Source organism: Symphalangus syndactylus, chromosome 8 (assembly GCF_028878055.3).
Source record: "Symphalangus syndactylus isolate Jambi chromosome 8, NHGRI_mSymSyn1-v2.1_pri, whole genome shotgun sequence".
NCBI lineage: Eukaryota > Metazoa > Chordata > Mammalia > Primates > Hylobatidae > Symphalangus > Symphalangus syndactylus.
In genome coordinates, this window is record NC_072430.2 from 59,681,624 (window position 1) to 59,704,741 (window position 23,118).

At 40.2% G+C, this 23,118-nt stretch overlaps 1 protein-coding gene across 4 annotated transcripts in view; it reads left to right on the forward strand.

The window, feature by feature from the left end:
* SLC35F4 (solute carrier family 35 member F4) overlaps nucleotides 1–23,118 on the forward strand; it is a 308,259-nt gene that overhangs the window by 255,077 nt on the left and 30,064 nt on the right. For 3 of the 4 annotated variants that reach the window (XM_055289256.1, XM_055289257.1, XM_055289258.2), the window contains exon 2: nucleotides 22,408–22,593. In XM_055289256.1, coding sequence (XP_055145231.1) covers nucleotides 22,408–22,593 — 186 coding nt within the window. Of the gene's footprint in view, nucleotides 1–22,407; nucleotides 22,594–22,712; nucleotides 22,861–23,118 lie in introns of those variants that run through there. The other variant, XM_055289259.2, reaches the window with a different exon arrangement.

The window sequence follows — 23,118 nt, forward strand, 5'->3', positions numbered from 1 at the left end:
AGATTTTAAAAGTTTAGACTGAAATTTTCATAAAATTTCTGGTCCCACTGTCTTATTTTATGGATGAGAACACTCAAATCTAAAAAGTTTAAGTGACATCCCAAGGTCACCCAGCTTTCTCCCTACCTGGTGTCTTACAAACCCCTCATATGCACTTGTTTAGAACAGGAACCAAGCTCTCTTTATGGCTGATCTACCACCCAGAAGTCATTATGGGGAGCTGTCTGGTTTGAAATCCCATACCCACCACTCCCTGTTGCCCCACCAGAGAGAGATCTAGAGCTCATCTGCCATTTCCCTTTACTGTGACAGCTGGGCCCTTCATTGAAAACAGTTGCCTGTGTTCCTATTTCTCCACATCCTCTCCAGCACCTGTTGTTTCCTGACTTTTTAATGATGGCCATTCTAACTGGTGTGAGATGGTATCTCATTGTGCTTTTAATTTGCATTTCTCTGATGGCCAGTGATGATGAGCATTTTTGCATGTGTTTTTTTGGCTGCATAAATGTCTTCTTTTGAGAAGTGTCTGTTCATGTCCTTTGCCCACTTTTTGATTGATAGGGTTGTTTGTTTTTTTCTTATAAATTTGTTTGAGTTCACTGTAGATTCTGGACTTTTACACTGTTGGTGGGACCGTAAACTAGTTCAACCATTGTGGAAGTCAGTGTGGTGATTCCTCAGGGATCTAGAACTAGAAATGCCATTTGACCCAGCCATCCCATTACTGGGTATATACCCAAAGGACTATAAATCATGCTGCTATAAAGACACATGCACACATATGTTTATTGCAGCACTATTCACAATAGCAAAGACTTGGAACCAACCCAAATGTCCAACAACGATAGACTGGATTAAGAAAATGTGGCACATATACACCATGGAATACTATGCAGCCATAAAAAATGATGAGTTCATGTCCTTTGTAGAGACATGGATGAAACTGGAAATGATCATTCTCAGTAAACTATCGCAAGGACAAAAAACCAAACACTGCATGTTCTCACTCATAGGTGGGAGTTGAACAATGAGAACACATGGACACAGGAAGGGGAACATCACACACCGGGGACTGTTGTGGGATGGGGGGAGGGGGGAGGGATAGCATTAGGAGATATACCTAATGCTAAATGACGAGTTAATGGGTGCAGCACACCAACATGGCACATGTATACATATATAACAAACCTGCACATTGTGCACATGTACCCTAAAACTTAAAGTACAATAAAAAAAAAAACAGTTGCCTGAGGGAGAATGGTCACATGCACACACACCTCCTTTTAAGTCTTTTTACTTCCAATTCTTTTTCAACTTGTTCTTAGTTATTATTAAAAATTCTGTCATTTGTTCATCCTTTTTGTCTGTTTCTTATTCTTTGAGAAATAACAGCTTTACTCATGAAACCTCACCATGTATCAGCTTAAAGAAATACTTGTCATTGTTGATAACGAAAGATTCATGCTAATGGGTTACCTGTACCGAAGAAGTCTGTTCTAGGATTTAAGGGAAATTAAACAGAATAAATATCCAGGGCACCAACACTGAGAGTTTTTCGAAATACACAGAAATTTCCCTGAGGATCCCCTCCAGTAATTACCAGCAACTTTTTCTTCCTCCTTAAATTAAATCTGCTTTTCCTCAACCACTAATTCTCAAAATAAATATGAAACCATTTTTATTCAATAGTTTCTTGTTTTACTTAATGACTGATTTTATTTTATCTGTTTCCCCACTGCAAATGTACAGTATTTTAGCAATAATGGGATGTTAGTACAAATCTGCAGCCAAACCACAGTTTATAACTTTGTTTATGTGGGGAAATGCATTTAGATCTGGAAAAACTCCAGTTTATAAGTCAGAAACTGCCTATGGTACATGCCCTGAGTTTAAGTAAAATTCAGTCAGTAAATATTTTTTGAGAGCCTTCTAGGTGAAAAGGCACCAGTCCGGGGTTTGTAATATTCTGCAAATAAAATACATAATAACACAAACATACATTACATCATCTACTCCTTACAATAGCTTTACTAGGTAGATGTTACTTTCCTCCTTGCCAATAAAGAAACTGAGGCTTGGAGAGGAAAGGTAACTTGCTCAAGAGCACAATCCTAGTGGGAGGCAGAGCTGTCTTTCTCTTCCAGGTCACCTGACTCCCAAGTCTGGGCTCTTTCAGCCGTGCTGTGGTGCAATAATTATGCTCTAATGAGCCTATAGCAGGAAGTCAAGCTGTATTTTCAGAAGTCTTTGGAAGCTATGTATCAGAAGCTTCTGGGAAAAATAGCAATTTGTGCTGAATCTCAGGGCGAAAAATGTTTGCTTGGACTATTGCTGCCTTAGAAATACCTCTTAGAGAATGCTATCCCAAGTTACTAAGAAACTGAAAAGCCTATCGTTGGAACAACTGGGACTCCAGGAGGATAGGGTGACTGACCTTTTTGACTGTGAGTGACCCATTGTTGGGGGAGGGCAGGGGACATAGAGAGGAGCACAGACTGCCATCTCCTCAGGGGAGTGTATGACAGGCTCTCCTTTTGCCATCAGTAAGACTTCTCCTTTATCAATAACAAATCTCAGATATTTCACTTTGATCTAAACACCTGATGGAGTCAGACACACAATAAATTATATAAATGCTCTAGTAAGATTTGCTGAAAAGTCTTGAGAGCTAAATCTATTCCATGCACCTGCTAATCAGACCAACTCAGCATGTTTATTAATGGTCTCCATCCAGAAGGAGGAAACTCAGACAGCTTCCCAAGATAGTAAGCAGTTGTTCTCAACTCTGCCGTAAGACAGAGAAGCAGGGACTCCAAAACAACCCAGCCCCTGCTGCCCAGATCTTAAATATGATAGCTCCTTAGAGTTAATGGCATGCAGTGCTCATGAAAGATCTAAAAGTTACCATCTGTACAGTCTCCATCCCATGCTCACGTCTCAAAGATGCAAATGTGAGGCAGCTCTTGATGCATCTGGAGTTTATTGACTTTCCTGCTAATTACCCAATTTCTCAAGTATTTGTTGAATATTTAGTGTGTGCCCAACATTCTTTCATGGAGGCATAAGAGATTCAAAATTGGTCCTTGTCCTTAATTATGGTATTGCTACTCTTGTTCATTTATTCATTTAGTCACTTAAATATTTCTTGAGCATGCATAGTTGGAGATGATAAGACATATGCACATTGAAGTTATTGAACACAGTAGAGCATAATTAGATGTTATCTTTAGTTTCTCCCCAAGGGTCAGTGAGCTCAACAAATGCTTATGAAAAGCTACTAGTGCCAATACTGGAGATACAGAAATAGCTAAGACAGAGCCCTGACTATTAAGAAGCTCACAGCCAGGAAGAAAAATAAACCAGAAATTACAGTAGCATATGGTGTAGTTAGGTTAAGTGCAGTGTGCACAGAGGAGGGAAAATGGCCAAGGAATGCCCCTATGGGTAAGTGACACTTGAACTGAGTCTTGAAGCTTGAATATGAGTTCATAGAATGTTGGCCCAACTGCTGGGTGGGGAGAAGCGGTCATCAACCAGGCTAGAGAAAAAGGCAGGCATGAGACTTGAGACTTGCTTGTATTAGCCTGGGAAGTTACAGCTCCCTCCTCTCTGACTGCCCCACTAATGCCAGCTCTTTCCCCAAACTTTTTTTTTTAGAGACGGGATCTCGCTCTGTTGTCCAGGCTGGAGGGCAGTGGCACAATCATAGCTTACTGCAGCCTCCAACTCCTGGGCTCAAGTGATCTTCCTGGGTCAGTCTCCAAAGTTACTGGGGTTATAGGTGTGAACCACTGCATCTGGCCTCAAACTTTGATCTCTGCCTCCTCTACTCAGTGGTAGTAACTCAGACTCCAGCTTTCTGCACCACAGTGAGGACATTGTCACTGTGTCACTTGATATTGTCTCAAGGAAAAGCTGGAGATTATGAGGCTGACCTTGTAAGATCTTAGGGACTGCACTGTTGCACTGCACAGTGACCAACATCTGAGCTCAGTTGCCTCATATGCTTTGTTCAGTTTTATTTTGTTGACAGTGGGAGGGAGGCCAAGCTACTTCATCTAGCTGGAACTCTCCCACGTATCTTGACTAACTTCACTCGACTTTGATGTTATTTACCTTTCAGTTTCTCAAACCCCTGCCTCCATTCCTCTTCCTTCCACCTCCTTCACCTCTTCTCTACTGAAACTACTTTCATTAATCACCTGGGAGGTCCTTATTGCCATAGCCAATGGGCGTTTCTTTCACTTTCAATCTCCTTGTCTTGTTGGCAGTCGTGGAAGTGATTAAACAGTAACTTTTTTTTTTTTTTAACTCTTCTCTTAGATTCTCTCAGCTCTATGACTCTGCTTTTGCCTTTGACGACTGTACCATATCATTTGCTGGCCTCAATTCTTCCACCCCTTGATAACAGCATTTCCCAGGACTGTTCCCCGGGGTGTTCATCCTGGACCTGCTGGGCATCTTCTCTATACTCAAAGCTTTAGAGAGTTTATTTCTTACCCTGCCTTCCATTGTCTCTTACATGGGAATACACCCAACTTCGTATGACTAATCCTGTCTTCTTCACCCATACCCTTGTTAGATTTATCCAGCTCCCTAGTAGGGATTTGTACCTGGATAGCCCACCTCAAAACAGATCTGTCTTCTGTCTCCTTTTGAACTTTATATTCTTCTCTCCTTTATCTCCTGCACTCTATCTACACTACACCAACCTGCATTTAGTTCCTATAACACACCAAACTCTTCACACCACAGGGTCTTTGCATGTGCAGTTTCTGCTTCCTGAATCTTCCTTCCTCTGTTTATGCCTCAGCCTTTAAGTCCCAGTTTGCCTATAATCTCCTCAGAGAAGCGTCCCTGCACGACCTTATGTAACTAGACACCACTCTGCTATTCCCAATCACTACCCACTCTTGCGTTCTTCATAGAACTTAGAACTTGTCATTATTGGCTGATGTATTTACTTACACATGCTCTATCCATATATTCATGTGTTTGTTCACTTTAAGCTTCCAAGGACTGAAACCATGTTTGTTTTATCAATTCAGGTCTGCGTGGTACCTATCACAGTGCCTGGCACATAGGAGATACTCAGTAAATACACTCTGTAAATATTTGTCAGATGCATGATTGAGATCACCACCAGACTCACTCTCCATTTTTCTCTACAGGAGGATCTTCCACCCAAGGTTTTCTGTGCCATGCATTGATGTTGGAGACACAAACATATAAAGCATGGTCTTCCATGCTCCTAAAACATTTGGTTGATATATTAATAAGGAAAAATAAAGTTGTGAGACAAAGTGAATCCTGAGCTGAGAGAAACCGATGGGTTAGATTCTGTGGTTATAGGGTTTTTAAAGTTGAAAAACCAAAGTTTGTCTTCCAGCCCAAATTGAACCTCACTAAGGCTTAGCTTTACCATTATTGAGTCCAGATGGTACAGTTGCCTTCACAGACCCCAAGCAGTCATCAGGCTGTTTTCCTGCTGGTCTTGACCAGTTTCCCAAGAAGTGGTTGCCCTATAAGTGTTGTTCTTACTTCTGGGCTCTTCCAGTTTCTCACACCCTCCAGGCTCAGGGTCCTGCAGATTCTCACTTTTATTAATCCCAGGATTTGTCATTATATTAGCACATTTCATGTTGGGTTATAATTTACCTGTTTTCCAGTCTCTATTCCCTCATATAGTGTGAACTGAGGCAGAAACTTAGTCTTCACCCTCTTTGTAGTCCATAAGGTCTAGTTCAATGTCTGGAACATAGAGACTCCTCAATAAATCCTTATGAATGAATGAATGAGTTGCCAAATCTCCTGTAGCCAAAACAAATAGTGACAAGGAAAATTATCCTCTGGGCTATAGATGTGTGGGTCAAAGTTTCCCTAGAGTTTTTCTCTGATATTGGATAACTTCTGTTCTCACATGGCAGCTCCTCTCTACAGTCCTGGAGGCTGGGAGCATGTGGCAGCCAGTCCCCTGGAGGCTGGGAACATGTGGCAGCCAGTCATCCATGAAATAGCCAGCAAGAGCCTAATGTGGGGAAGTGAAGGGGTAAGGATGGCAAAAGGAGATGGATTCAAGGACTGTTTAGAAGGTAATGCCAGCAGCATTTTTACCTTATTCCAAAGCCTGTGTAGTAAATTTAAGCCATCTTCCAGACAGTGTGAACATCAGAAGAACGATCTTTCACTCCATCAGATAAATTTAGGATTTTGAGAGGGGAGCATGCATAACAAACTGCAAGAGCTGCCTCTACAAGAAACATTTTAAATATTCTATGCTCAACTGTCAGCAACAGCACATTAAGCATTCTAATACGTGCATAGCTGCCTTAATTCACCTCACATGGGTGAATATGGTACTCCCGGGAGGTGACTTACTCTCCTTTGCTTACCAAAGGAACAGAACAAATACTTTAATATCATTTTATCCTCATCTCTGGCTAAGAAATGACCCTTACGGTGAGGATTTTGATTAAACATTTGCAACAATCATGGGAGCAGAGAGGTGATAAACACGCCAAACCAGTTTCCCTGAACTCCGGGTAGCAAGATTTCCAGGAGCTTAATGAGAGCTTCACATTTTCTTCTATTAAATTACAAAACCATGCCTGATTTTTATAAATCTTTTGCACTGTGAATAAAAGATCATTTTTTCTCTAATAAAACTACCCTGAATTATCTGAATCTGCCATATGCCATCTTTTCTCCCATCCATCCATCCATCCATCCATCCATCCATCCATCCATACCCATCCATCTGCATACGTGTCTATCCCCACCTCCCACATAACAGATTTGGGATGGTTTATCGACTCCTTAAATTAACACAATTTCTGTGTTTTCAGAATCTCTGCATAGAAAAGTGCTTCCCTGATCTTTGCATTTGTGTCCTGTCTATACTTCCTGCATGCGCTTTCTCATCTCCCACTTGTTTCTCAATAAAGGTCAGTCTGGCTTTTGCCCCTGCTACTCCACCAACAGTGCTCTTTCCAAAGTCAACAATGACTATCATGTCACTAAAGTCACACTTGTACCATGGCCACCTTCTCCCATTCTCTTCTGTTGATTTCTGTATTGTTATAATTTCCTGTTTTTTTTCCCCCATCTTTTGGGCTGCTTTTTTTTTAATAGGTTCATATCCTTTTAATTACTGGGTTTCTTGAGTCTCGGCCCTTGTTATCTGCAGTTCTCAGTCAACATTTTCCTTCTGGGTGATCTCATCCTCTCCTGTATGAGTTTGCTAGGGCTGCTGTAACAAAGTTCCACAAACATGGTGTCTGAAACAACAGAAATGTATTGTCTCACAGTTCTGAAGGCTGGAAGTCCAAAGTCAAGGTATCCACAGGGTTGCTTTCTTCTGAGGCCTGGGGGAGGCAGTCTGTTCCACCACCTCCCCCATAGCTTCTAGTGGTTTTTTGGCAATCTTTGGCATTCCTTGGCTTATAAAAGCATCCATTCTTTCTCTGGCTTCATCTTTACATGCTGTTCTCCCCATGAGTGTGTGTGCCCAAATTTTCCCTTTTTAGAAGGACACTGGTCATATGGAATTAAGGCCCACCTTAATGACCTCATTTTAATTTGATCACCTCTGTAAAGGTGTTCTCTCTAAATAAGGTCACATGCTCAGGTACTGAGGGTTAGAACTTCAATATGTGAATTTGACGGAGGGGAGAGAGAGTGGAACACAATTCAACATATGACCCCTCCCATAGCTTCAATGACTTTTTCATACACTGATGACTCTCAAATCTATCTCCAGCCCAAATCTGTCTTCCAAACTCTAGATCCGTGTGTCCAACTGCCCACTGACCATCTCTCCTTGGATGAGTTTCATGCACTTAAACTCACCATGTCTAAGACTGCATTCATTACCCTTCCCACAAACCAGGTCCTCCTTCTAGCTCTGTGAATGGTGTTTTATCAATTCATTTGTCCAAGACAGAAACTGATGTTTATTCTTGACCCCTCTTTCACCCTTATTTCTACACCCATGTTCAATTATTTACCAAGTTATATCCATTCCATCTCTGCGATACTGTTCAATCTACCTCTCTTCAACCTCACTGCTGCCACCTCTTCAAGGCCACTTTAATCTGTCCCCTAGACATCCAGTTTTCTCTTAACAAGTCATACTACCTCAAGTTTTACTTCCTCTCAGTCCATTCTCCACGTTACACAGTGATCTTCTAAAAACTCAAATCCAACGATTCCACTTCCCTACTTAAATCCTTTCAAATGGCAGTGAGTATCTTGGAAGTGGGCATTGGCCCAGATTGGTGTTAGGCTTTGAACTGGACTTTGAAGGGACAGTAGGATTTAGGTAAGTGAGGAAGAGGCTTCTATGAGTGTGGAGCTGGGACTCACCATTGTGGGTTTAGGTCCAAAGACTATTTCAGCCCATCTACCTGGCAGTTGTGGATACCCATAACAATTGTGAAAACAAACTGATGTTGGTTGTTTAGCTTATATCCCCAGAGGCAGAAACTTGCGAATAGTTTCATTTAGACTGTGGCTTAAATCACAGCAGAGCTGCCTAAGCAGCTGTCTCTGCCAGTTCCTGACTGGCACTCCTCCCCTGGGTGACAAATGTGTATATGCTAATAGCATTAGCTGTACCCTGGCATGCTCGTCTGCCCATTTATTTCTTTCTGCTAATGAACAAGGCATAAATATTTTGTGAACTGAGCCATAGGATTACAGTTTAAAAGCCCACTTCCCCGAAGAGAAGATACTTGTGGACCATTAGTACTAGCAAGGGGCTGTGCAGTGAATTGCCTCCCAGAGTAAAGGCTGGCTTGTCCACCCACTTGGCATGTAGCACTTGTTATAGAAATTGCTCGTATAATTGGCTTTACCCCTCCTGGACCACAAAAAAATGAGGGCAAGCACCATGCCTTCTTGTTCTTCCCTGTGCTTAGCAGAGAGGCAGGCACTGCTAGGCACACAGTAGGCATCCAGAACTTATTAATTAATTAGTCATCACAGAATTAGGCCAGTAGCCACAGGTTTCTTGATTTATTCTAAATTGAGTTTTGAACTATAATGGATTATGAGACTGCCTTATTAATGCGTTGTCAAATCTACCAATCAAGAAACTCACCAGGGCCATTTGGAAGAGAAGGTGTTCCAGGAGAGCATACCAGGGAGGAATTTGTAAGCAGAGGGTTTCTACAGTCCGTAAGGAGTATTTGCCAAACTTGGCAGAGTGGTTTACATTGCAAGAGGACAGTGGTGATGTCACAAGGTCCATAAGGATTTTAGTACTCTTTGTATACACTTGTATGTAAGTAAATAAGCTAGTTCAAGTTACAAGGAAACCAAGAATTTGGAGCAAAAGAAACAAAGGTTCAAATGAAGAAAAGCCACTGTGAAAGCTTAATAAAGGCAAACAGGGTGTTTCAGGGAAGCAAGCTCAACATATGAAAATCCAGAAATAGCAAACAAATTAAAATCAGTTGCTTATTTGAGTAAGATATTATTTCAAGCATAAGCACTCCCACTGCATCTAAAATATGAGTTTTAAAATGCCATTAAGTTATTTGTATGTGTTTTTGGAGAAATATATATGTATTATAGAAAGCAAAGTAGTCTTACAGTCTTAATGCCAGTATCTTGCCACCTAAAAGAAAGAGATGTTTATTCAAAGGTACAACATTTGGAACTTTGTTTAATACTCTGGGAATAGCTAAACTATAGACATATACCAGGCCAAAAAGCACTTTTAGTTTTGTTTTCTTCGTATAGCATAGACTTTTCTTTTTTCAACTTTCATTTTAGAATCAGGGATACATGTGCAGGTTTGTTACAAAGGTATATAGCATGATGCTGAGGTTTGGAGTACAAATGAATCCGTCACCCAGGTAGTGAGCATAGTACCCAATAGGTACTTTTTTCAACATTATCACCCTCCCATCCCTCCCCCTCTTGTCTTCCCCAGTGTTTATTGTTCCCATTTTTTATGACCATGTCTACACAACGTTTAGCTCCCACCTGCAAGTGAGAACATGTGGTATTTGGTTTTCTGTTTCTGCATTAGTTCGCTTAGGATAATGGTTTTCACCTGTATCCATGTTGTTGCAAGGGACATAATTTCATTCTCTTTTGTGGCTGTATAATATTCCATGGTGTATCTGTACCACTTTTTTTTTTTTTTTAAATCCAACCCACTATTGATGGGCACCTGGGTTGATTCTATGTCTTTACAATTGTAAATAGTGCCGCAATGAACATATGGATGCACATATCTTTTTGGTAGAACAATTTATTTTCTTTTGGGTATATAGTCAGTAGTAGAATTGCTGGGTTGAATTCTAGTTCAACTCTCAGTTCTTTGAGAAATCTCCAAGTTGCTCCCTATAGTGATTGAACTAATTTACATTCCCATCAACAGTATGTAAGTATTTCATTTTTCTGCAGCCTCACCAACATCTCTTACTTTTTGACTTTTTAACAAAAGCCATTCTGACTGATGTGAGATGGTATATCACTGTGGTTTTGATTTGCATTTGTTTGATGATTAGTGATGATGAGGATTTTTTCATGTATTTCTTGGCTGCTTGTATGTCTTCTTTTCAGAAGTATCTGTTCATATCCTTTCCCCATCTTTTATGAGGTTATTTGCTTCTTTCTTGTTGATTTGAGTTCCTTATAGATTCTGGATAATAGACCTTTGTCAGATACATAGTTTGTGAATATTTTCTCCAATTCTGAAGGTTGTCTGTTTACTCCCTTAATAGGTTTTCTTTCTGTGCAGAAGCTCTTCAGTTTAATTAGGTCTTGTCAATTTTTTTTTTTCAATTGCTTTTAGGGACTTAGCCGTAACTTCTTTGCCTAGGCTGATATTGAGAAGGGTATTTCCTAGGTTTTCTTCTAGGATTTTTATAGTTTGAAGTCTTATATTTAAGTATTTGATCCATCTTGGTTAATTTTCATATATGGTGATAGGTATGGGTCCAGTTTCATTCTTTTGCATATGGATAGCCAGTTATTCTAGCACCATTTATTGAATAGGGATCCTTTCCCCCGTTGCTTATTTTTGTCAATTTTGTCAAAGATCAGATGGTTGTAGATGTGCAGCTCCATTTCTGGGTTCTCTATTCTGTTCCATTGGTCTATGTGTCTGTTTTTGTACCAGTACCATGCTGTTTTGTTTACTGTAGCCTTGTAGCATTAATTTGAGGTCAGGTAATGTGATGCCTCTGGTTTTGTTCTTTTTGCTTAGGATTGCTTTGGCTATTCAGGTTCTTTCTTGGTTCCATATAAATTTTAGAATAGTTTTTTCCAGTTATGTGAAAAACGGCATTGATAGTTTGATAGCAATAGTGTTGAATCTATAAATTGCTTTGGGTAATATGGCCATTTTAATGATATTGATTCTTCCAATCCATGAGCATGGGATGTTTTTCCATTCATTTGTGTCATCTATGATTTCTTTCAGCAGTGTTTTATAATTCTCCTTGTAGAGATATCTCACCTCCTTGGTTAGCTGTATTCCTAGAATACAGCATAGCATTTTCTTATCTATTTTGCTTCAGTTTAGTTGGCTGATCTCTTTGAGAAATGTTCTAAAGTGAATCATAAGTTTCTTTTTGTTTTCTTGGGTTAAACTGAATTATTTCAGGACCATCAAGACTAGCCTTTTCACTGTATAGAAATGAATCTCCACTTGCTGTTGGCATTATCACAGTGACCAGAGTGATATGGGAGAGAAGTGATGTTGGTGCATCTAAGAGATTCTCTCTACCCTCAGCTGGGAATCAACCAGCTCTCTTACACAAGAAAACTTGCCACCAGGTGCTCCTCAGGGGTAACAGCCGGCTACACTCTCTTAAAGATGTCTACCATTGGGCTTTTACAGGGAAGCTAGTGGGAAATCCAGAAAATTTTCCTAAATGCTCTCAAGAGGTCCCTCTCTGAGAACAAAGACTGTAACCCATAGAGATAGCTGTAATACAAAGGTAACTAGTGAGTGAAGACATGAGAGAGAAGGGAAATAGATGAGGTGAGGAAGCGGCTGCAGAGTTGGGTGCATGGGAAGGTCCTGTAAAGTTGGTATCAGACAGGACTCTTGGTCGCAAGCCACTGAAATGCTACCCTAGGGCTGTTAAGCAAAATGAAGATTTACTGACTGGCTTTGGGAGGAGAGGGTCACCGAGCCTTGGAAAATGTGGAAGAATCAAGAGGCCTTCAGAGCCAGACAGCTGTAACAATCTGGCTGAGACGCTGCCATTTCCATCACTACCCAACATCCTGTTGCTGGGTAGTACCTACTGGTACTGTAGGGCTTTAACCATCCCGGCTTCCAGCAGATTCTAAGTCTGGATAGGAGCATCTGATGGGCTGAAACCAAGTCTTACCTACACCTTATTGCCAAGAGCAAGCAGAATTATTTACCTTCCTTCAGCTTCCATTGTAGGATGTAGGGCACTGTTTCCCATTAAGACTTATATAATGAGGGAAGGGGAACTCCCCCTAAATAGGAAGAGGGTTGGGTGCTGGGTAGCTAAACACAGGACAGAAGTCTAAAATAGCCATGTTAAATATATTTAAGGAGTTGATAACTGGGCCGAGATTTTTTTTTTAAAAAACTTGTTCTTTTGCAATGAAAAGCACTTTCTATTATCTGGGAAATTATTTAAAGACCAGGACTATCACACACAAAGAAAACTTTAACGCAATTTTGTGGTATTTCTGCTGATTCATATCTAGAATCAGCAAAATAGATTTAAAAATGTTTCATAAGTATCTTAGGAATACTTAAAATCCATTTCAGATTTCAATAAATGTTCAGCAAAAATCATCAAAGTTACTCCACAATCTTATTCTACAGATGACAGAGGTGTAAAGAGTAACAAGGCTGAGTAGACAGATTCTAGGTCTGGACAAGGTAAGAGGTAGCTGGAATTAGGAAAACAATTTTAGACTTAATAAGACATGGGTGTGTTTGGAGCCATAGTTAAGGGAGAGGGGTTATTCTTGGGCAGGACTGAGGGTTAAAGCCTGATGCTGGAGGGAGATACAGGGTCCGAAGGGATAGAAACAAGCAAGTGTTAAGGCTAATATTTTATTCAGGGTAAGGGAAACAGAGGAAATATGTCTTGGTCCCAACCACTTCTTTAGTATATGAATCCAGAACAGGTGCTTGACAAGTATAACAGTGGAGCTCCTCTGGCATTTGGAGGCCCAGGGAAAGTGTCACTAGTTGCATTGCACAAGGTCATGACAAGGAAGAATGATTATAACTGCCTTACATGTACAAGGTATGACTATTGTGCATTGTTTATGTTCTTAACACCATTATTAATACTATTATTAATATTCTTTCTACCATCATCATGTGAATGCTGAGATCCTAGGCAGAGAAAAGAAAGATTCTACTGCAATACAAATTTCAAAAGAGGCATCCCAGCTCCCCTTAAAGACTACATTTTGGATTAACAACTTCGAAATACTTATCTTCCCTCCAGGTTCTCTCTGTAGTGAGTATCCTACCCTCTCTTGCCAATTTTGCCTTCCTGAAATTCTGCTTTCAAGCCATCATCCTTCTACAAAACACCTTAAACACCTTGTTTGCTCTCCACAATTAAAAGGGCAAAATCCACTCTTTCCTATGTTGGAAGCTGCCCTATGCTCTCCTCCTATCCAAACCTTCCTTTGCTTTTTGATCTGTTTGAATCCATTGTCCTCTATGAAACTTTTTTTTTTTTTACCATCCAGGCTGAAATTAATCTCTCCACTTTTTGAACAATAATTATCCTTATTTTCTGTGCTACTGAATTGCTCACCTTAATGTATTTAGGTATTTGGGGAAATATATATTATCTTCCAAGCAAGACTGTAACCTTTTTGCCTACAGAAGGAGCTCAGTAAAACTGATTAGCTGAGATGGAAAAGCATGAGATACACTGGAGAGAATATGGGCTTTGGAATTGGACACACCTGAGTTTTCATCAACACTTAGGCTAAATATAACTTAGCTGAAATATAACTGTTCATATAATATTGTGTTGAGTTATTCATATTTTATCTCTTTTTGTAAGAAAAAAAATGACAGAGTAATAATTATGGCTGCCAACCAACATCAAGTGAAAAATCCAGGGTTACATTTCTGTCTTCAACATGTCTTTACTGATTATAATATGTTAGTCATGGAAAAGGTCTTGGATCTTTAAAAGAAAGACACTTATAAAAGATGAGTTGAAAATAGCGCTGGTTTTATGGCCAATATATAATTTACATGAGCTTGTTTGGAAGAATTATCAATCAATCATAAAGCTAGTAGGGGACTAGGAGATCATATGATCTAACCCCTGACTGTGATCACAGCATTGCTGTAGAAACTGAATATTGGATGTCTCTTCTTTACTCCTCCAGATCCTCTTTCCACTTTTTTCCACCCAACTTTCTCTGGCGGCTGAACCCGTAAAGAAAGCGGCTGTCTTATCTCCTAGATTTGGCTTATGAACCAACAGGGAGTTCCTGTGGGATATCAAAGGAAGGGAGTATTTCCAAGACCCCTAACTGGGTGCCTGCCTTAATTAAAGGTCATGACCCAAGTCAAGCAACCCTCTCCTTCCAGATTCTTTTTTTTTTTTTTTCAGGACAGAGTCTTGCTCTGTGGCCCAGGCTGGAGTGCAATGGTGTGATCTCAGCTCACTGCAACCTCCACCGCCCAGGTTCAAGAGGTTCTCCTGCTTCAACACGAAAATTTTTGTATTTTTAGTAGAGACAGGGTTTCATCATGTTGGCCAGGCTGGTCTTGAACTCCCCACCTCAACTTCCCAAAGTGCTGGGATTACAGGCGTGAGCCACCGTGCTCGGCCCCAGATTCTTCTAATCACTCTGTCACCTCGCCCCTTCAGGCCTGCGGTTAGTAAGAGCTGTAGTTAAACCTGAATACTGCCCTACCCTCTATGATTTCTCACATACAGTGTTTTGCAAATTTTAACTTACATTGGAATCACCTGGAAGGCTCCTAAAACTATAGGTTACCCTACTGCAGAATTTCTGACTCAATGGGTCTGATACTGGCACTGAGAATTTGCATTTCTAACAAGTTCCCAAGTGATGCTAGGGTGGGAGGCTTAGGGAGCCATATGGCCATATACCTTGACCACCTTTTCTAAAATTGTCCTGTTTTGAGTTTGCCATCTCTTCCTTCTGGAACCCTATCCATATAAGTGGCTATAAAAATGAGTTGAAAACAGACAAAGTTGTGTTATGGTTAAGCATAATTTGCAAGTACATGTTTGAAAAATCTTCAGGTTGAAGAAGAGAAAGCTGTGGGAATTCAAGAAATCGTTTTGTCTAATCTTTTAATTTCAGCAAGGAAAGAATGTGAAGAAAGTGAGGTCAAGTGATTTACCTGCGGTGACACAGCCAGTGGTATACTACTTTTCAGGGCAGCCTTTTCAGGATACATATTATGCTGCCTCTTGTCATAGAGCAACTACCCCTTCTATACATACACACACATACACACACACATTCCCTAGATCGTGTTAATTGCTTCTGGGTATTCATGATTTCCACCTTTAGGTTTAGGCACCAGATCTACGTAGTGGTGTTTGCTTCATGATTTGGGGCAAATAGGGATAAGGTCTCTGGCTCAGCTTCAGTATAGTACTTAGTAAAGCCAGATGTTTTGTTGATCTTTTATGCCCATAGAAGATAAAAGCCAACAGTAAGGCCTTGTTTGAATGATAGCTGGGACTTTGATCTATCTGTATCTTCCAAGTCATCTTGCACTTGTTTGCATGGAGACATCTGACTCTTTGCTTTTTACCCCCAGCGCTTTCCAAAGACCTTTTCCTAGTTAACTTTTATCAGCTTGGCTTTTCAAGTTGTTATCTGAGAACTTCACATCTTATACTCAATCTGTTTAAGCAATTGTTTTACTCAGTGGCTGTAGTTCTTTTCCCTTTTCGCTTTGAAGTTCCTAAAAACCCAAGGCACCTTATTCTTAGCTCCACTCCTCCTTTCCTGGGAGCTGCAGCCTGTTGCAATGTTTGCTCTGCAGTGACAGAAATTGGACAAGCCGTCGGTATAATATTCAAGTCCCTTTCTCCAGATTTTTGATTCTATGCAACTAGATTTCTCTCAGAAGGCTAAAGCTGTGAGATTGAAAGTGTGGGAGCTTCAGACAACCAAATTTTCTGCAGAGAAAGGCAAGCAGCAGCCTTCTGAGAAGAAATGAAGCTGGTACCCAGCAGCGAGAGATGGAGAAGATGAGACTGATTGCACCAGGGCCCTGGTTCCAGGTGTTCCTGAGGTTTAGGGACACTCTGGCCTTCTTGTCTCTTTAGGTTACTAAGCTCCTAAAAACTCCCCTTTTAGCTTTAAATCAATTTAGTTTGGATTCCTAGTATATGAAGTCAAATATTCTATTTAATAAATGGCCCCTAATAGTCATTTTTGTTTACCAGGTCTCCCCAGGTTTAGACAGCCTGGTTTCTTAGCAAGTCCTTAGTGACCTACAAAGAGACTTAGACTCCCACACAATAATAATGGGAGAATTTAACACCTGACTGTCAACATTAGACAGATCAACGAGACAAAGTTAACAAGGATACCCAGGAATTGAACTCAGCTCTGCACCGAGTGGACCTAATAGACCTCTACAGAACTCTCCACCCCAAATCAACAGAATATACATTCTTTCCAGCACCACACCACACCTACTCCAAAATTGACCACATAGTTGGAGGTAAAGCACTCCTCAGCAAATGTAAAAGAACAGAAATTATAACAAACTGTCTCTCAGACCACAGTGCAATCAAACTAGAACTCAGGATTAAGAAACTCACTCAAAACCGCTCAACTACCTGGAAACTGAACAACCTGCTCCTGAATGACTACTGGGTAAATAATGAAATGCAGGCAGAAATAAAGATGTTCTTTGAAACCAATGAGAACAAAGACACAACATACCAGAATCTCTGGGACACATTCAAAAGCAGTGTGTAGAGGGAAATTTATAGCACTAAATGCCCACAAGAGAAAGCAGGAAAGATCTAAAATTGACACCCTAACATCACAATTAAAAGAACTAGAAAAGCAAGAGCAAACACATTCAAAAGCTAGCAGAAAGCAAGAAATAACGAAGATCAGAGCAGAACTGAATGAAATAGAGACACAAAAAACCCTTCAAAAAATCAATGAATCCAGGAGCTGGTTTTTTGAAAAGATCAACAAAACTGATAGACTGCTAGCAAGACTAATAAAGAAGAAAAGAGAGAAGAATCAAATAGACACAATAAAAAATGATAAAGGGGATATCACCACCGATCCCACAGAAATACAAACTACCATCAGAGAATACCATAAACACCTCTACGCAAATAAACTAGAAAATCTAGAAGAAATGGATAAATTCCTCGACACATACATCCTCCCAAGACTAAACCAGGAAGAAGGTGAATCTCTGAATAGACCAATAACAGGCTCTGAAATTGAGGCAATAATCAATAGCTTACCAACCAAAAAAAGTCCAGGACCAGATGGATTCACAGCCGAATTCTACCAGAGATACAAAGAGGAGCTGGTACCATTCCTTCTGAAACTATTCCAATCGATAGAAAAAGAGGGAATCCTCCCTAACTCATTTTATGAGGCCAGCATCATCCTGATACCAAAGCCTGGCAGAGAAACAACCAAAAAAGAGAATTTTAGGCCAATATCCTTGATGAACATCGATGCAAAAATCCTCACTAAAATACTGGCAAACCGAATCCAGCAGCACATCAAAAAGCTTATCCACCATGATCAAGTGGGCTTCATCCCTGGGATGCAAGGCTGGTTCAACATACACAAATCAATAAATGTAATCCAGCATATAAACAGAACCAAAGACAAAAACCACATGATTATCTCAATAGATGCAGAAAAGGCCTTAGCCAAAATTCAACAACCCTTCATGCTAAAAACTCTCAATAAATTAGGTATTGATGGCACGTATCTCAAAATAATAAGAGCCATCTATGACAAACCCACAGCCAATATGATACTGAATGGGCAAAAGTTGGAAGCATTCTCTTTGAAAACTGGCACAAGACAGGGATGCCCTCTCTCACCACTCCTATTCAACATAGTGTTGGAAGTTCTGGCCAGGGCAATCAGGCAGGAGAAGGAAATAAAGGGTATTCAATTAGGAAAAGAGGAAGTAAGATTGTCCCTATTTGCAGATGACATGATTGTATATCTAGAAAACCCCATCGTCTCAGCCCAAAATCTCCTCAAGCTGATAAGCAACTTCAGCAAAGTCTCAGGATACAAAATCAATGTACAAAAATCACAAGCATTCTTACACATCAATAACAGACAAACAGAGAGCCAAATCATGAGTGAACTCCCATTCACAATTGCTTCAAAGAGAATAAAATACCTAGGAATCCAACTTACAAGGGATGTGAAGGACCTCTTCAAGGAGAACTACAAACCACTGCTCAATGAAATAAAAGAGGATACAAACAAATGGAAGAACATTCCATGCTCATGGGTAGGAAGAATCAACATCGTGAAAATGGCCATACTGCCCAAGGTAATTTATAGATTCAATGCCATTCCCATCAAGCTACCAATGACTTTCTTCACAGAATTGGAAAAAACTACTTTAAAGTTCATATGGAACCAAAAAAGAGCCCACATCGCCAAGTCAATCCTAAGCCAAAAGAACAAAGCTGGAGGCATCATGCTACCTGACTTCAAACTATACTACAAGGCTACAGTAACCAAAACAGCATCGTCCTGGTACCAAAACAGAGCTATAGACAAATGGAACAGAACAGAGCCCTCAGAAATAATGCCACATATCTACAACCATCTGATCTTTGACAAACCTGACAAAAACAAGAAATGGGGAAAAGATTCCCTATTTAATAAATGGTGCTGGGAAAACTGGCTAGCCATATGTAGAAAGCTGAAACTGGATCCCTTCCTTACACCTTATACAAAAATTAATTCAAGATGGATTAAAGACTTAAATGTTAGACCTAAAACCATAAAAACCCTAGAAGAAAACCTAGGCAATACCATTCAGGACATAGGCATGGGCAAGGACTTCATGTCTAAAACACCAAAAGCAATGGCAACAAAAGCCAAAATTGACAAATGGGATCTAATTAAACTAAAGAGCTTCTGCACAGCAAAAGAAACTACCATCAGAGTGAACAGGCAACCTATAGAATGGGAGAAAATTTTTGCAATCTACACGTCTCACAAAGGGCTAATATCCAAGGTCTACAATGAACTCAGATTTACAAGAAAAAAACAACCCCATCAAAAAAGTGGGCAAAGGACATGAACAGACACTTCTCAAAAGAAGACTTTTATGCAGCCAAAAAACACATGAAAACATGCTCATCATCACTGGCCATCAGAGAAATGCAAATCAAAACCACAGCGAGATATACCAGTTAGAATGGCCATCATTAAAAAGTCAGGAAACAACAGGTGCTGGAGAGGATGTGGAGAAATAGGAACACTTTTACACTGTTGGTGGGACTGTAAACTAGTTCAACCATTGTGGAAGTCAGTGTGGCGATTCCTCAAGGATCTAGAACTAGAAATACCATTTGATCCAGCCATCCCATTACTGGGTATATACCCAAAGGACTATAAATCGTGCTACTATAAAGACACATGCACACGTATGTTTATTGCGGCACTATTCACAATAGCAAAGACTTGGAACCAACCCAAATGTCCAACAATAGACTGGATTAAGAAAATGTGGCACATATACACCATGGAATACTATGCAGCCATAAAAAATGATGAGTTCATGTCCTTTGTAGGGACATGGATGAAACTGGAAACCATCATTCTCAGTAAACTATCGCAAGGACAAAAAACCAAACACCGCATGTTCTCACTCATAGGTGGGAATTGAACAATGAGAACTCATGGACACAGGAGGGGGAACCTCACACTCCCGGGACTGTTGTGGGGTGGGGGGAGGGGGGAGGGACAGCATTAGGAGATATACCTAATGCTAAATGATGAGTTAATGGGTGCAGCAAACCAACATGGCACATGGATACATATGTAACAAACCTGCACATTGTGCACATGTACCCTAAAACCTAAAGTATAATAATAAAATAAAATAAAATAAAAATGTTGGAAAAGAAAAAAAATAAATAAAATAAATAAATATTCTGGATATGTAAAATAAGAACCTTGGGTATTTTTGACACTCTTATAATAACAATAGTAACATAGCATTAATTTAGGTGTAGCAGTCAGTATATAATGCTTCTGTTAACTTTCTGAGTAACTGTATATTTTTAATTTTCTAAATCCAAGATTAAATAGTACATTTTATTTTTATGGGTGCATAGTAGGTACATATATTTATGGGGTACATGAGATATTTTTATACAGATATACAATGTGTAACAGGTCATCTATCACCTCAAGCACTTATCATTTCTTTGTGTTACAAACATTTCAATTACAATCTTAGTTATTTTACAATCTACAATCAATTACTGTTGACTGTAGTCACCCTCTCATGCTTTCAAATATTAGATCTTACTCATTCTGACTATATTTTTGTACTCATTAACTGTCCGCACTCCCTCCACCCTCAACCCACTATCCAACCTAGGCTCTGGCAACCATCATTCCAAAGAAATAGAAGAAATAGAAATCTTTGGGGAAATGATTAATTTCAGGAGTGGGGCAGGGAAACTATAAGATAAGCCCAGGGCATCTTGCAGTGCCAGAAAGTAAGGAAGAGCTCAAACACAAAAGAATGGGGACAAATCAAAGGTACTCAGAAGCCAATCTAAAAGAGCTCACCATGGCGAAAGCTGGAATAATTTGAGCGAAATAATAAACAATGCAGGTTTGATCATAACCCAAAGTATGAACTAAATATTCATGAGTCTATACTAATACAGATAAATTGTTAATAAAGGAGGAAAAGAGACAAATTATCTTTACAGAAGAAATCCAAATAATATATGTAGACACCCCCCGACTCCAGAAAGTGAGGCTTAGCACCCACCCTTCCCCACCCCAGAGTGTGGGCTGGACTTAGTGACTGGCTACCGAAGAAGAGAGCATGGAAAGGGAAAAAAAGACAGTGGAGAAACCTGGTCAACACGACCTTGGCTGGGTGATCACAGTTAACATCAGCAGTAACAAGTCATGTTGGTATCATGTCATGACTGATACTATATGATGAGAAGGATTCTTTACGTCTGTGGTGTTCTTCCTGAAAAATCCATGAGCCAAATATAACCATGAGATAAAATATCCGGCAAACTCAAATTGAGAGACTACAAAATACTTCAACAGCTCTCTTTAGAACTGTCAAGGTTATGATAAACAAGACTGAACAACTGTCTCAGACCACAGGTGGATAAAGGGACATGATGATTAAATGTAATGTGGTAGCCTGAATACGGTCCTAGAAAAAGGACATTAGTGATAAAACTAGTGAAATCCAAATGAAGTTTGGAATTTGGTTAATAGTGATGTACCAGTGTTAATCTCTTAATGTTGACAGATGCATCATTTGGATAGGAAAATTGGGGCTGAGGGGTGGGAAGTGGCAGGATGGGCCCTTCTGAGCACAGCACCCTATGTAACTATACTGGCTGCAGACCCATGAGGCTGACCCGGGGTTGGAGATTCTTGGACCATTAATGAGAATTGGGAGGGGGGTTGGCTTGTGGGGGATTTTCATCTATAACACAGAATAGAGGCTAGTTGTGATTGAGAAGGCACAATGAAATTAAATTTTAGTGATCAATCCCATGGAAAAGTGTACAGTCAGTTTGTTGGAAACACTGTTGGCAGTTTTACCAGCTAGGAAATCGACAGCCTTAGGAAGAAAAGGGTAGAGTGGAAAATCACAGAACACTGTGCCTTCCTTGCCTTAAGCTATTTGACTGTGTTAAGTATTAATTCTGAACACAAGTACCAATCCAAACACCATCTTCCAGTGTTCATTTCTAGCTAATAGACTTATCTAAAAGAGTCTTTATCTCATAGGCACGGACCTTGCCATAGCATTTTCTTTTTACGAGCCCCTTTTATAGAATTTGAAATAAGCTCATTAGGACTGTGATTGTTGCTACCATATATTTTACTGCTCAGGCCTTTAAAATCTACTTCCGCCGGCCTGGGCAACATGGTGAAACCCTGTCTCTACAAAAAATACAAAATTAGCTGGGTGCGGTAGCACACACCTGTAATTCGAGCTACTTGGGAGGCTGAGGCAGGAGAATCACTTGAACCCAGGAGGCAGAGGCTGCAGTGAGCCGAGATCACACCACTGCATTCCAGCCTGGGCGATAGAGACCCTGTCTCCAAACAATAATTAAATAAATACATAAAATCTACTTCCAATTTGTTCTTCAGGCAGTTCTCAAACTGGTGTGAACTCTATCTTCCCAGGTACCTCCAGATCATCAGTCACTCGATGTAAACCAGGAGCCAACTGCCCCAGTTCACACAGTGGCATCAGTAGACAACTGTCCCCGCTATCTGTCACCGAAGATTCCTCTGCTCCTATTCTTGAACTTCAGAACCGAGGATCCTCAGGAGTTTGTGGACACAGAGTTGAGAGACAGAACAGATCAGGTATGCGGGTGGCCTCCTCTTAACAGTACATCCTAGTAAGCTTCTAAATAGAACGATCTCACCATTGTCACAGAATGCAGAGATGTTATATGGACTCTTATGAGTACATGTGGGGAAGTTTTACCAAGCCAAAGGATAAGGAAGAAGGGAAATACACAGATACGATCTATTAGCGGTGTACAGTGTGGCAGAGAAACTGAATGCCAAAACCTGTAGCTGAGTAACTTAACACATGGTTAGACAATGACTCCTGGTGAAGTTTACAAGGTAGGTCGTTTTCTCATCTTCAAAATATCAAAACCCTGCATCTTTTATCTCAGCCTGGGGATTTAGTAACAGCACAATGTACCCATCCTGAAAAGAATGAAAACACCAATAAAATAACAGAATCTGCTTTTGTCCTCGTCGGGACTGTTAGTCCCTGGAGCCCTTTTAGCCTTCCAAGTTTCAAACTTTCTGCAGGAGACTTCACTGGCTTCCCTGATCAGCATTGTCTGATCAGTTGAGACTTTAGCTTTCCCTCAC